Source organism: Adiantum capillus-veneris, chromosome 24, assembly GCF_014529385.1.
Source record: "Adiantum capillus-veneris isolate H3 chromosome 24, ASM1452938v2, whole genome shotgun sequence".
Lineage (NCBI taxonomy): Eukaryota > Viridiplantae > Streptophyta > Polypodiopsida > Polypodiales > Pteridaceae > Adiantum > Adiantum capillus-veneris.
In genome coordinates, this window is record NC_140954.1 from 99,630,761 (window position 1) to 99,645,700 (window position 14,940).

General features: G+C 44.0%; 1 protein-coding gene across 3 annotated transcripts in view; it reads right to left on the reverse strand.

Moving 5' to 3' along the window:
- The window catches only part of LOC147426849 (ycf3-interacting protein 1, chloroplastic-like), a 77,090-nt gene extending 64,427 nt beyond the window's left edge, over positions 1 to 12,663 (reverse strand). For all 3 annotated transcript variants that reach the window (XM_086498860.1, XM_086498859.1, XM_086498858.1), the window contains exons 1-2: positions 12,319 to 12,663; positions 11,967 to 12,011 (exon numbers count right to left, since the gene is read on the reverse strand). In XM_086498860.1, the coding sequence (XP_086354986.1) occupies positions 11,967 to 12,011; positions 12,319 to 12,594 (321 nt within the window). In that variant the 5' untranslated portion in view covers positions 12,595 to 12,663. The remainder of the gene's footprint in view (positions 1 to 11,966; positions 12,012 to 12,318) is intronic.
- Between the last annotated feature and the right edge of the window lie 2,277 nt (positions 12,664 to 14,940).

Consider the following 14,940-nt stretch of genomic DNA (forward strand, 5'->3'; position numbering starts at 1 on the left):
ATCCCTTGTAACCTTTAAATTAGTGGTGAGGGCCTCACTTCTCAGAGCATCTGGACGCAGAGTCTGAGAGTGAAACCCTAACCGCTCTCTTGTACTTTGATGATTGATTAATACAAAAAGAAATACCGAAAGGGGCGCCAGTCTTTGGGGCCAATATCTCTAGGCACGGAACTCCGCCGGGCCAGTGCAAATCTATTGTGATCTGTGAATTGTTTTGAAGTGGTTATTTGGTGCTGTCGCGGTTGATTCTTGACTTGGAGTGTCCAAGTTTGTTACAGGGTGTCCCCGCGGAAAAGAGCAGAACTCGGGTAAAGAGAAGATCCTTCTCTAACGCAGATTGCAAGCGAAAGAAGCACCTCAAGAACCTCAAGAACTCAAGACCCTCAAGAACCCAAGAACCCAAGTTCCTCGTGAACTTAAGAACCAAAGATCAGAGTGCATGGTTATCACCCGAAGCGGAATGGATACTTCGCATGGAGGTGATGGGCATGAAAGTAGTGAAGAAGAATTTCCTCACCAGGGAGGTTTTCCTGACCCTCCCCCTTCGCCATCTACGCCAAGGATTGCACCAAACCCTAAGGAGGCTTTGGTGAAATCAATGATGGACTGGATGGCACAACAACAAGAAGCGAATCGCGTTGCGTTGGCACAACAACAAGAAGCGAATCGCGTTGCGCTGGCACAACAAGAAACGACTCGCATTACTTTGGAACGCGAGCGCGATGCACGAAAAGAAAGAAAAGCACAAAGAAAGGACGCCGAAGCAAGACGAGCGGCCTTTGAGGCCGATCGTGAGGCCCAGAGAGACCTACGCACCCAAGAATTGGTTCGACAGGTTCTTGCCTCGAAGTCCGAACCAGCCAAAGATGTTGGTAGTTCCTCAAGTGGCACAAGCCGCGATTCGGACTCCAACAACCCAGTCACAGAGAAGTTGACTTTCAGTAAGTATGATGGTAAGATGGATGCTACGGTTATTCATTCTTGGTTGCATCAATTTAATGCTTATTTTGTGACAACTAAGAAGACAGGAAATAGCAAGGTTTTGACGACAGCTATGTATCTTGCCGGTGATGCCATCAATTGGTACCACGCATGGCAAGAGGCACAGTTAGTCGTGCACCTAGAGGAAGCCGACGAATTCACGCCCCTTTCCTTCAATTGGGCTGATTTCCAAGACAAGCTCAAGACGCGGTTTATGCCACCTCAATACCTCGCACGATTAAAGGACGATTGGCGCGCTCTCAAGCAAAATGGTATGCCAGTTATGTCTTTCTCTAATCGTGTTTTGCAGCTAGGTACCCAATTACGCAAGTCGGATGATGAGCGCAAAGATGCATTCCTTTATGGATTGGACGAGTATATCAAGTATGATGTCGAGGTGCTCGATCCAATCGATCTCAACAAGGCGGTAGCGATTGCTCTCGCACAGGAGATGAAGCACAACAAGGGAAAGCCTAAGAAAAACAAGACTTCGACAAGTACCTCTCAGACTTCTCAGAACGGTAAGAACGGTAAGAATGGTAAGAACGGTAACTCTTCTAACCAATCTTCCAATAGTCTCTTAGAGAAGAACTCTCAAAGTGAACCTAAGGGTAAAGTTAACACAATTGCTAAACCTAAGCTCACTCCAGATGAAAAGGTAGCACAAGGAATTTTAGGAGGATGCATCACGTCAGAAGAGCAAAGTACTTATTCTAAGGAAGGTCGTTGTTTTCATTGTCACATTAAGGGTCACATAAAAAGAACATGTCCTAAGCTTGACTCTAATGAATCTAAAGAATCCACAGAACCCACTTCCTCTGTCAATGCAATAAATGACAACATGAATGTGCCCCAAGTTTCTCTCGACCCTCCCATTGATGAGTCTCTCATTAAATGTTATGGTCATATGACAGGGCAACGTTTTGTCATAATGTTTGACCCAAGCAGTATGCATGATGTGATCGGTCCCTCTCTTGTTGAGAGAGCCCGCCTAGAGGTTAGTAAGAAATCTCCTCTCGAGGTCTCTGGCTTTGCTCCCGGTATGGACTCTCTCATCACGAAAGAGTGCCTTGATGTGTTGTTTACAGTTCTGCTTTCCGTAGAAAATTTTTTGTCTCTCCTCTCTCAGGATGTGATATGATTTTGGGCATTCGATGGTTTCGTGAGCATAATCCTCTCATTGATTGGGCGGAAAATACGTTTGCTTTCAATGCCAAAAGTGACTCTCCCATTGTCATTCGTGGAGAGCAAGTTGTTCATTCTCCCTCTCTCATTTCTAATGTGCAGGCGAAGATTGAACGGATTCAGGAGAAGGAGACTCTCTCGGTCTCGTCTTCTCCAAAGCATGATACACAAGATTTGCATGATGAGAAGCATGATGAATTGAATGATAATGATGAGCATGATGATTTGGATGATAAGGACAAGCATGATGATTTGCATGATGATCAAGATGTGTTTTCTCACAAGCATGATGAATTGTATGCTCCAGACGTGATTGTTCACAAGGATGATGGTTTAGTTGATGCTTTTTCTAGCGAAGCTAACCTCGTTGCAGATTCGATCAATCACGAAGAATCGATCTTGGCTCTCGAGTCGAGGTCCACAGAACCCCCACAGGAAGATTTGATCAAACATGGCGAACCGATCTTGGCTCTTGAGCCTAGGTCCAAAGAACCCTTACAGGAAGTACTATGAGTCCGAATGATTCGTCAACACACATTGTTCGAGTGTTTCATAACTCATTCGTGATCGTTTCCTGTATTTTCGTCAGCGTCTTTATGTGATCCCTTTTCCTAGGCATGACATATTGTATGTTGAGCACGTTTCACTCATGAATGAGCACGAATGTATGCGGATTGTTCATGAAAAGTTGAAAAGTATGCACTCAAGGAAGTCACATTCCATGTCTCTTCCTTGGCATGACACATTTGTAGAAAGAGCACAAGAAAGTATGAGCACCAAGCATGGGCATTTCCTTGTGAATTGCCACAGTTGATTGATTTGGATCAAAAAGACAAGATTTGATCTCATTGTTTGCATGTGTTTGGTGAATGGTTTGGCACTCCATCTATTTGTTCATCTACATTGCATGCACAGTCCTTGAGGAAGACGAGATTTTTTCCACTCACTTTACATGGCATAGGTATGTTCATGTTTTTGTGTTGGAAGTGGTTTCATGAATTTTCAGCCATGGAGATTCTTGAAGAAGGTGGACTTACGTCCATAGACAAAGTTGAAGCATTGAAGGAGCTACCAATGACTGTGTCGCTTTCGACGCGGCCCAAAGAAGCAAGCGTTGCAGACCTTTATGAAGTTCAAGTACCGCACGACCCACACATCAGAGTGGGCCGGCAAAGAGTCCCTTCCAAGATTCCGGATTCTATTGGCGATCTCCCTCGACGCCATACAGTTCGGTACCAGTACCTCACTTTTGATGAGCGTGCGGCGGTGTGTGCAAGTGATAGAGCACGCGAAGATGTGCAGGCCTTGAAGCTTGAAGCGGAGGCACTGTGCTGCAGAAGGGAAGCGCTAGCAGAACGAAGAGGGAGAGAGAGAGCTCACGTTTTTTGGGAAAACTCAATAAGTGAGTTTTGGGTTTTCCTACTTTTATTATAAGTGACCTTTAAAAAATGTGTCCAGGTTCAATATGAACCTCGACAAAGTATAAAAATGTACAAAAAGCGGTTATTTAGGCCTTTAACCCAACAACCTCCCACCTAAAGGCATAAATGACGCCTTTAAGTTAACCAACTCCCACCAACTGTATGCAATGCTCATGTTGAGCCTTAGCAAGACTCTTGGTGAGAACATTTGCAGGGTTATCCTATGTGTGAATCTTAGTCAAGGTGACTAGACCATCCTCCAATACCTATCGTATGAAGTGGTATCGCACATCAATGTGCTTTGTCCGTGCATGAAACATGGCATTCTTGGCCAAATAGACAGCACTCTGGCTATCACATCCCAAGCTCTTTGACAAGTCTGCCCAACCATATGGCCTCTTTAGAAGCCTCAGAGGCTGAAATATATTCAGCCTCAGTAGTACTCAATGCCACAATTTTCTGCAGTCGTGAACACCAAGAGACAACACCACCAACAATAGCAAACACATAGCCACTAGTGGACTTCCTGGTATCCAAGTCACCTGCCATATCTGCATCACAATAGCCCTGCAACTTCAGGTCACTTTTGCCATAGCATATACACCTAGATTGTGTACCTGACAAGTATCTCAGAATGCATTTCACAGCTTCCCAATGTGCTTTGCCGGGATTGGACATGTATCTACTAACAACTCCCACTGCATGGGCAATGTCAGGATGAGTGGCAACCATAGCATACATAAGAGAACCACAAGCTGATGCATAAGGGATTCCCTTCATAGCATTCACTGCCACGTCATCCTTTGGGCAATCGGCTTTGCTAAGTTTTGTGTGTGGAGGTAAAGGTACTCCAAGTGACTTAGCTTCAGCCATGTTAAACCTGTCAAGTACTTTAGCAATGTACTTTTCTTGAGATAAGAAGAGCAATTTTAGCTTTCTCTCTCTCTTGATTCTCATGCCCAAGATGTGCTCAGCATCACCTAAATCCTTCATTGCAAAAGCTGAATTCAGCTGACGTTTAAGAGCATCAATGGTAGACTTATGCTTCCCAGCAATCAACATATCATCTACATATAGCACAAGGATTATAGGACTTCCATCATTATCCTTCTTTGTATACAAACAATGGTCTGAATGGCTGTGTTTAAAGCCTTGAGACAGCATAAAAGTATCAAACTTTTTGTACCACTGACGTGATGACTACCTCAAACCATACAGTGCCCTTCTTAGTTTGCATACAAGTTCCTTTCTATCAGGAACTACAAAACCCTCAGGTTGCTTCATGTAGATATCTTCATCAGTGTCACCATGAAGAAAAGCTGGTTTTACATCCATTTGATTCAATTCTAAGTCAAGCACTGCAGCGAGAGCAAAAAGGACACGCAATGTCGTAAGCTTTACAACAGGAGAAAAGATCTCTTGAAAGTCAATCCCCTCTTTCCCTGCATACCCTTTGGCAACTAACCTTGCTTTATACGTGGGCTTTCCATCAACACATTTGACCTTGTAAATCCATTTGTTAGGAAGAGCCTTTCTTCCTTTAGACAATGGCACAAGATCCCAAGTATTGTTTGCATGCAAGGATTTCATTTCCTCTTGCATTGCAAGCTCCCACTTACTGCTTGACTCACATGTCTTTGCCTCTTTATACGTAAGAGGCTCTCCCTCATCTGTCAACATAACATGATACAAAGAGGGGTCAAAGCGCTGTATCAACCTTCTGACACGAGTAGACCTGCGTACCCAATGATCTACATTCTCAGGCACAAGTTCTACATCAGGAGGCAACTCATTTTCAGCATGCTCATGCTGCTGAAAATCATTTTCAGCCATGATAGGTGGCTGTCCATCCTTATTTGGAGCATCTAAATCATGTCCTACCTCTTCTGGCTCAAGGTTAATCGACTATTATCAATTTCAGCTTGCGGTAATGCATCCTGAGGCTCTTTTTCAACATCAATAGGAGGCAAGAGAGGCTGAAATTTGACCGATTTCTTGTCAATTTCATAAGATGTAGCATTTTTCAGCAATTTAGCCTCATTGAACACTACATCTCGGCTGCGTACAACCCTCTTAAACTGAGGCAACCATATCCTGTAGCCCATTTCACCCTCTTCCCCATAACCTAGAAAGAGTCCTTGGATGGACTTGGCATCTAGCTTTGTCCTCAAGTCATTACGAACATGGACAAAAGCCTCGCAGCCAAACACTCTCAAATGATCATAAGAGGCAGGTCTGCCATACCAAACCTCCTCTGGAATGTCATTTTTCAGCGTACTGTTAGGAGAGCGATTGCATACATGAACTGCAGTTTTCAAAGCCTCTCCCCAAAACCCATGAGGGAGATTAGCCGTGGACAACATGCAACGCACTCTCTCACATAAAGTACGGTTATACCTCTCAACCACACCATTAGAAGATGGATTATAAGGAGCTGTCAACTCCCTTTTAATCCCATATTCTTCGCAATAACGCTGAAATTCAGCAGACGTATACTCCCCCCATTGTCAGATCTCAGACATTTAAGCTTACTACCCTTTTGCATGGTCACAAAAGCATGAATCCTCTTAAATGCATTAAATGTCTCACTCTTATTCTTTAACAAATATGCCCAGCCTTTCCTAGTGCAATCATCAATGAATGTAACAAAGTATGATGCACCACCAAAAGACTTAACAGGCATTGAACATACATCGGAGTGAATTAAATCAAGAGCATTAGCTTTGCGCGAGACACCAGAATAATAAGAAGACTTCTTTTGTTTACCATACAAACAATCATTACAAAAATCTAACTTGGTGCCCTTTACATCAACCCTCTTCAAAGAGGAGAGCACATCAAGTCCCTTCTGGCTCATATGGCCAAGTCTTTTGTGCCACAACTCCAAATGAGAAGCAACTTTGGCCACTACAAGAAACTTGCCAGGCAAAGCTTTGCCATGTAAATAGTACAATGTACCACTCTTGCATCCCTTGACAATGAGCATTGATCCCTTAAGCAACTTCCATGAATCCCCAGCAAAAATGGTTGTATAACCCTGTGCATCCATCTGGCCAACAGACAATAGACTCTTCTTGATGCCTGGTACATACCTTACATCTTTAAGCATAAACTCTTGGCCATTATTTAATGCCAAGCGCACAATGCCCGTTCCTTCAATGTCACAAGCATGGTTATCCCCAAGGTAAACCTTGCCATACTTGCCTGCATGATAAGAAGCAAAACATTCCACAGATGGAGTCACATGAAATGAGGCACTCAAATCTACTATCCAAGACTGTGTAAGGCCATCATTTTCACTTAGCAATGCATCAATGACATCTCTACGTGAGATAAGCATGTCTTCTGCATTTGCTACAACAAAATCTGAGGGGCATGAAGCTGCAACCAAGATCTCCTCACTGTCGGATAACTCTGTGATAACCACACTAGAGGATACATTGACAGTCTCCGAATCCTTGGAGGAGGTGCCTACTGATTTTTCCCCTTTCTTATCCTCTGTCTTCTTCTTCTCCTGTGATTCCTTCTTTCTTTCCTGCTCTTTCTTGAAATACCTGCAATCTGGCTTCTTATGGCCTTTTCTGCCACACTGATAACAAGTCACATCCTTATCCCTAGACTTGCTTTTGCTCTTGTTTTGAGTCTTGGTACCTGTATTTTGCTTCTGACTTCTGCCTCTCGCATTGTAAGCAGAACTGCCACCTTCCCCACCACTAGACTTGCATCTAATTTCCTCATTTAAGATGGAGCCTCGCACTCCATCATATGTGAGGTTGGGGCTATTACTCAAAGAAACCACAAGCGTTTCCCAAGAGTCTGGCAAAGTCATCAACAAAAATATGGCTTTCAACTTGTCATCAAAAGGTTGAAGCCCAGTATCCTGTAGCTGACTTATAACACTGATGAAAGCACTTAAGTGCTCAGAAGCCGACTTGGCTTCGTCAAGCATCATGTTCACCAGTTTGCGCATCAAATGCACCTGATTCACAGGGGTGGCATTCTCATAAGTGGCCTTCAACTTATGCCAAATTGCATGTGCATTGTCCAAGCCCTTTATATCCACCAGAATGTCATCGGTCACAGCCATTTTGATGTAGGCCTTTGCCCTCTTGTTGAGCTTGGCCCAATCCTCATCCGGCATATCCTCAGGCTTTACAGCCAATAGGGCGTCCTCACAATCCTTGAGGAACAAAATCCCCTGCATCCTGTCCTGCCATAGGTCGAAACCTGTACCGTCAAATCGCTTGATTTTCATCAAGCTCTTGGCATCAGACGACGAGGAAGTAGAGGCCATTTGCACGGATAAAAATGCAACAGAAAGTGTCTACACAAAATCTGAAAATTTCCAGTGATCACAATGTATAGCACGTTGCATACAATGTGCTGAAAATTTCAGCAATTAACAAGTATCCCCAATGCGTACTTGCATAAACCCACAAAAGGCGTACATAAATCTCAATTTGTGTACATAAAAACAGTCCAATTCTGAATTTTTTGCAAATTTACTGTTTTGGCGCATCAATTTGCATCAAATGGACCTATTTTGAGTGGGAAAAGCAAGGGGCATTCACGGGAATCGATTTAGAACACCTGCATTTTGCTGTTTTGACCTGTAATTTTCTCGTTTTTACCTGTTTTGACCTAATTTCAACCTGTTTTAGGCTGTTTTGGAAACCCTAATCACCCTAGGTGACACCAGAAGCAAGGGGCTTCGCGATGAACGCGGAAATTTGACGCGAGAGAAGCCTTTCGCTTGCTATCCAGCCATCTGCGCAAAGCTTCTGAAACCCTAATCTGGCTCTGATACCAGTTGATGAGCGCGCGGCCGTGTGTGCAAGTGATAGAGCACGCGAAGATGTGCAGGCCTTGAGGCTTGAAGCAGAGGCACTGTGCTGCAGAAGGGAAGCGCTAGCAGAACGAAGAGGGAGAGAGAGAGAGAGCTCACGTTTTTGGGGAGAACTCAATAAGTGAGTTTTGGGTTTTCCCACTTTTATTATAAGTGACCTTTTAAAAATGTGTCCAGGTTCAATATGAACCTCTGGACAAAGTATAAAAATGTACAAAAAGGGGGTTATTTAGGCCTTTAACCCAACAACTTTGAAAAGGAGGGGATGTCACGTGACACATCCAACCCTCTGTGTCCGTGGACAAGCTACAGCATGACCAGGGTTCACTTCCATCAAGTCAATCTAGAATAGGAAGTGGGTTCACTTGCATCAAGTCGGTCTAGAATAGGAAGTGATCTGGCACTTTTGTGAGTCTATTCGCAGACCGTGCATGACCTGTCACTTAGATTAGATGCATATCCCATAGTTACCCGGAACAGGAAATCGGAACGGGGAACGGGGAACGGGGAACGGCAACGTGCACGAAATGCCAGATACTCACGTTTGAAACACGGAACGGGGATTGGGAACGGGAAATTGGGATGGGAACGGGGAACGGGGACCTGAAAATGGCCATTCCCTGTTACTATGGCATATCCTCCGGTTACACACAGCATGATCATAAGCATTCCCATTAGAATCCATCAGGGGAATTTTCCAATGCATTTAACCTATTTTCCCTATTTTTGACATTTTTCACTTATTATTTTAAGTGACTTTTGTTGGGAACTGAGTAGGGCAAATTGGGTAAGATAATATATAAGCAAACCTAAGCTAGCAGTATTTGGCAGAAGAGTAAGGAGAACATAGGCCAAGGGCAGCAGGTTCCCCCTCTCTCTCAAGCAAGACTCCCCCTTCTTGGTGGCGATTTCCCCCAGCAAGACCCGCGACCTACACCACACTCCCTCTAGCGTTTTCAGCCATTAGCCTCATCGCCATAGCCTCGGCCTGCAGCGTTTTCCAACCAGAAAATTCAGCAAGCACAGTCTCCACAGCCAGCGTTTTTCCACAGCATGGGATCAGCGTTTTTGGCAACCTACACCAGCGTTTTTGGGCTGGCCATTTCAGCGTTTGAAGCCGCAGTTTTCAGCCACACATAGCGCTTCTGGACAGCAGTACCGCAGTGGATTTCAGTTGCATTCAGAGTACCAGCAGATGGCGTTTTTACATCAGCATATTTCAGCATACCTAGCGTTTTTGGACAGCAGTACGACAGGTTAGCAGAACATTCAGTTTTCAGCCATAGTCCAGTCCTCATCGTCCACACCAACGACATCGACATAGCAAGCATTGTAGACGCATTGCATCAGCCATCGTATCAAATTGTGCAATCAATAGTAGACCACTCTCGCCCTCGAGAGTGGGGCCTTCGGAGGAGGGTTTTACAATGTCTCTGGTGTCATATTCTCTTCTCTATCTCTCAATCTCATGCATCTTCACGCACAGTGTCCATTCACTTTGTTTGTGTCCATTTCACTCTCTCACTAAAGGAACGGAAGGCTCTCCCTTCCGTAAGTAAAAGGAACCTTGAGCACAGTTCGGAGCACTCATCTTGAGCAAAGTTCAACATCCACTTCCGTTGCACCTTACATTTTCGGCAAGATGGAAGGGTACATTCCTAGATGTCCTCTTGCTTCCACTTTAGTGTCTGCCTGGAAAGAGGTTACGATTCATCTTTCATGGAATCCTCGGCAAGGAAGGTGATTCGATTCGTTTGGAGAGCCTCCATTGGAGTCGAGCATTTTCTCTTACTTTGGTCGACCGCTCCCCTCGTCACGCCTATTTTCTCTCTTGCCGCGGCATTTGTGTGGTTGAGGATGTAGTCGATGAGGCTGGATATACTCTTGAGTTTCCCTTTGCTGCTCGCCGTTTTGGATTGGGCATACATTACCGTCAGTTTTGGAGAGAACTGCAAAGTATGTTGCATGACTTTTTGCCAGTTTCACCTTTCCCTGATGGTGATCGCATGTCTGATTGGGATCTTCGGGGAACACCTTTTCGAGATATTTCTGCGGGTCGAATTTATGCTCTTCTTCTACCACTATCATGGCTTGCTGATTATTGCAAAGCCCTTTGGCACATGCACAAATCTGATCTTTGGTGGAGGAAGCTTCTCTCTACCTTGTGGAAAAGTCATTTGTCGTTGAAGGAGCGACTCTTTCTTTGGCACTGTTTGCTTGGAGTGCTTTTTGTTGGCACTTTTCTTAGGGCGCGTCATATTCGCCCCTCCTCTTGCATCCGTTGCTCCACTGCAGAAGAGGATGTTTGCCACTTGTTGTGGGATTGCTGCATTACTAGAGGCTTCCTTCACCGCGTATCGGCCTGTATGTGGCTCTCCTTTCCTGGGGTTGTTTTTCACAAAAGGTTCTGGGTATTTGGCATTTTCTCACCAACTCTACAGCCTTTTGCGGTCTTCTTTATGTGGGTCAGATACTGGGCTTATTGGACCCTGTGGAGTCAGCATAATGCTTACATTTTCATCGTACTCATGCAGACCCGTTCCCACTCTTCAAGCTTTTCCTTAGGCAATCGTTACAGTTTGCTTTGGAAGTTGGTGATATCACCGCAGGATACATCGGCTTTCTTATGAATGTTTCTAGCTACTCTGTACAGCTGAGTAGTTCTGTGTTTTTCCCCTTGTACATTACCCTTTCGGTGGGTTTTCCTCGCTTTGAGGTTTCCCACTAGTAAATTAAACATATAGATTTACAAAAAAGTGTGTGTATGTGAACCTTCTCTAAGAAAAGAACCAAAAAGAAACTAAGTGGTACCACAACTAGCACACAAAGGGAGTTGGATTAGTGTGATTGCTGATCTGTGTCACGTTCATCATCCGTTGTGCCTGACACAGGCAACTCCTATTGTGGCCTCCAAAAGTTGTCTTCCTCTTTTCAAACTTCCATGCACTTCTTATGCCATTTGTCTTTTGCAAATCAATATTTCACAAAAGAGAGCTTGTTTCCACCATTCAAAAGGACTGACTGAATTCTGAGAGCCCCTATTAATGTTCCCCTGAAGATAATAATTATATATTTATCTTGAGAAATCCAGGATAAGCCCACAGCCACCTCTAAAGGAAAGTGCAAGGAATAGACTCATGGTCATCATCCACAAGTCAATATAACAATTACCTCCATAACGCACAGTAGTATTGACTACATACTACAACATCCCCACTACAGTCACTAGTGCCCAATAGTAGGTGTAGAACTAGCCACACTAGCATACATCAATACAAAGATTTGCTTGAATCTAGCTCTATGCAAAGCAATGACATCACCTTACCAGAGAAATAAGAAATTTTGTTAATGAAGTTTAATTCTATAATGATTGGGAATTGAGGGTGCTTAGATATAGATATGAACTTGGCAGCCATTACCAAGTATACACAACAAGAGTACAACAATGTCATGGAACCTCAAAGCTGCCAAAGCCGAGGCTTACCTTGAGCCAGCTCAACACGTGTTGCAAAAAGTGAAAAAAATCATCATACCTCATTGAAAGTCATATCTCTTTTCTCCTTGAGAACATCTAGAACCTGCAAATCCAAAAGGCAAAATACATAATCCCAAGCATGATATGACTGAACACAAACATTTCCAGCAGACCACAGGGAGAAGAAACTTGGCTTGGCTATTCAATGCATGGGGTTAACAACCACTGGAGAACTTTGGGAAGCATTTGGCATGTGTTTGTATGGGTGTGAGTGCATGCACCCCGCACGTGTGAACGAGCTCTCATACATGTATGTATAAGTATGCGATTACACTAACTAGTATATCTCTCTCTCTCTCTCTCTCTCTCTCTCTCTCTCTCTCTCTCGTTGTGAGAACGCACCCACTTACCCGAAGAATTTCTCTGCAATTGGCTTCATCTTCCTCCTCCGTGGAGAGGGGTAGTTGAGCTTGAGTTTCATCTTCCTGCAAGGAAACAGTATCTGCATTTGCGTAGGGCAGGAGCCTATGCGGACGCTGAAGACGAAGCTTCCTCTGCTCTGGGCGTTGGCAGGGGAACCTAAGCTGCTGCAGATAGCAAGAACATCCTGGCCCCCTCGATGAGGAGAGCTGTGGGGATGTGTGCTGTAGTCTCACATGAGGCACCGTTGCAGCTGCCATCGCCATTGCTTGCTTACACTACTCACCTGCCTTGTACGTCTTCAGTTCGATACCTGCGTATATCACGCACAGTTTCATGAAACATAACTTTTCAAAACTTGTCCCTTAAATTTAGGCCTCACCTTCACTGGCTCTCTTTTTTTTTTTTTCCAAAACTCACAATTGTGAGTGGATAATATTAAGAACATCAGAAATATACACCAACCTCGAGTTCAGACCGAGCCTTGGGGGTCAAAGGATTACAAGTTTTTTGTTTAGGCTTTACTTATTACAAGATGTCATCATGACATGTATTGTTCTAGACCGGTCCTCTGAGGCTTGTTTGCCCCCGATCATGTGGATCTTCACTCTACTCTCTTATATGATTTCACAAAAGCTTGCCACAGCCAGATCCCCCTCAAACACGTGGCAGTTCCTTGCTTGCCAAATATGGTGACAGAAGTAGTACCTGACAATTTGAGTGCAGACAAGAAGAGCAAGACTTCCCAACCTGTTACTACCCAAGAACAGATCAGTCTTGAAGAACTTAATTTGCCATGTCCTTTGAATCCACTTGCATATTTTCCCAACCATGCCACTGATTGCCTGGCATCCCATGAAAAGGTGGGCTAGGTCTTCACTAGCTATTCTGCACCCCAAGCAACGATCGGACCCGATTCCTCTTTCTTGTATCTTTACGCCCGTCGGCGAAGCACCCCACATCAGTTTCCACAAAAATATCTTCATATACTGAGGCCACCTTGGCTTCCATATGTTCTCCATGACTCCCTCCCACCGTTTTTCCGTCCAGCGCCTCTTCCATAATTTGTTGAGGGGGCTACACCAATTACCCTCGTGCATTAATATAGACACGCGAAGGAGGGTGGGCGGCGCAGGGCAAGAAAAAGGGGGAAAGAGGGGGGGGGATGTATATATTCTCCACTAATGTATTTTTTTCAACAAGCTCCCATTAGTACTATTATAAAAGGGGGAGGGATTCCGATCCCCTCCCTCGACATGTGTCAAGGACTCCTCGCTTCGGCCAGCCTCCGACAATGTAGCATGAAGCCCAGGGCGCTCATCGCAACCACGAGAGAGAGAGAGAGAGAGAGAGAGAGAGAGAGAGAGAGAGGCAACCAACAGTACTAGTAGGTAATATGTATATTTTTGTATTGGTAATCCTAACAGATTCTAACAAATTTGGCTTTTTTTTTTTAAATGTGCATGCATACTTGGCACTCTTGAGCATTAATTTTCTAGTCAGAGAAAAGGAACACCCTCCCTATTTCTAAGAATTTCTTTGATGAAACTCTCTTTAAAGTTTCAAATTATCCCCCTCTTGAAACTCACCGTGTGAAGGTCCTCTAAGTGACACGGGCATGGTGAGAGGGGATCAAAATTTGGCGCCCCCTACTTACAACATGCCTCCCCAAACACCCAAATTTACATCATTCCACATTTAGACATCAAACGATTTACGTCTATTTCAAAACTTGTGCATAGGTCAAACGGTTAGGTATTAGGCTCCCAAGTGTGACGATATCCTAGGTTCAGATTGGGGAGGGTTGAGGGGTGGGTACTGCCCATATTTATAGATCTACCCTGAAGTTACCTAGCTGCATTGGATGGCACTATTCATCCCCTCTAAACATGCCTAGGTGATGTGGAGAGAGAGAGAGAGAAGGGGTTTTGTAAATTTGATGTCCATTTTTGTATCATAAGATCGTATAGGAGAACTTTTCAAACGAGTGATTAAATCGAGAGGGTTGCCAATAGATACACAGTTTTGGCTTAACTATATTTTTTGAAAAAAAAAATCATCCTTTAAAATTTTGTCACTGGTGGATACATTGAGATGTAGTAGATATGAGTACACACAATCAATTAGATTTGTATGTGTTTTAAATTGACTAGATGTTGATTGGTAGAAAATGAGATGAATGGAATTATCATTCTTTCTTGGTTTTCACTATTGGCCACAAATTATGTTTATAAAGAGAGATTTTTCAAGGGTTCACTTCATTTCATTTGGAATTTCATGTGTTTGAAAGTTTCATTCCTACACGGTTGATTGGTGTTGTTAACCCTCACGCACATTCCTATCACCAAGACGGATGCCGTATTATTTATTTGGTAGAGTCAGGTATGGGGTTTGTCGGTCCAATAGGAAAAGGGTAAGAGTGATCGTTGATGAGAGGCGCACTCTAATTGGAACATTCAAGGGATTAGTTGGCTAAGCATGGGCGCCCAAGTGTGAATGGAGCGAGCTCATATAAAAGTCAACTAAACTTAAAACTCACTCATTCTCTCATTTGTGCAATTGAAGAGTGCTCTTGCTCCATCTCCATCTTCTTCTTCTTCATCTCTTTGTGT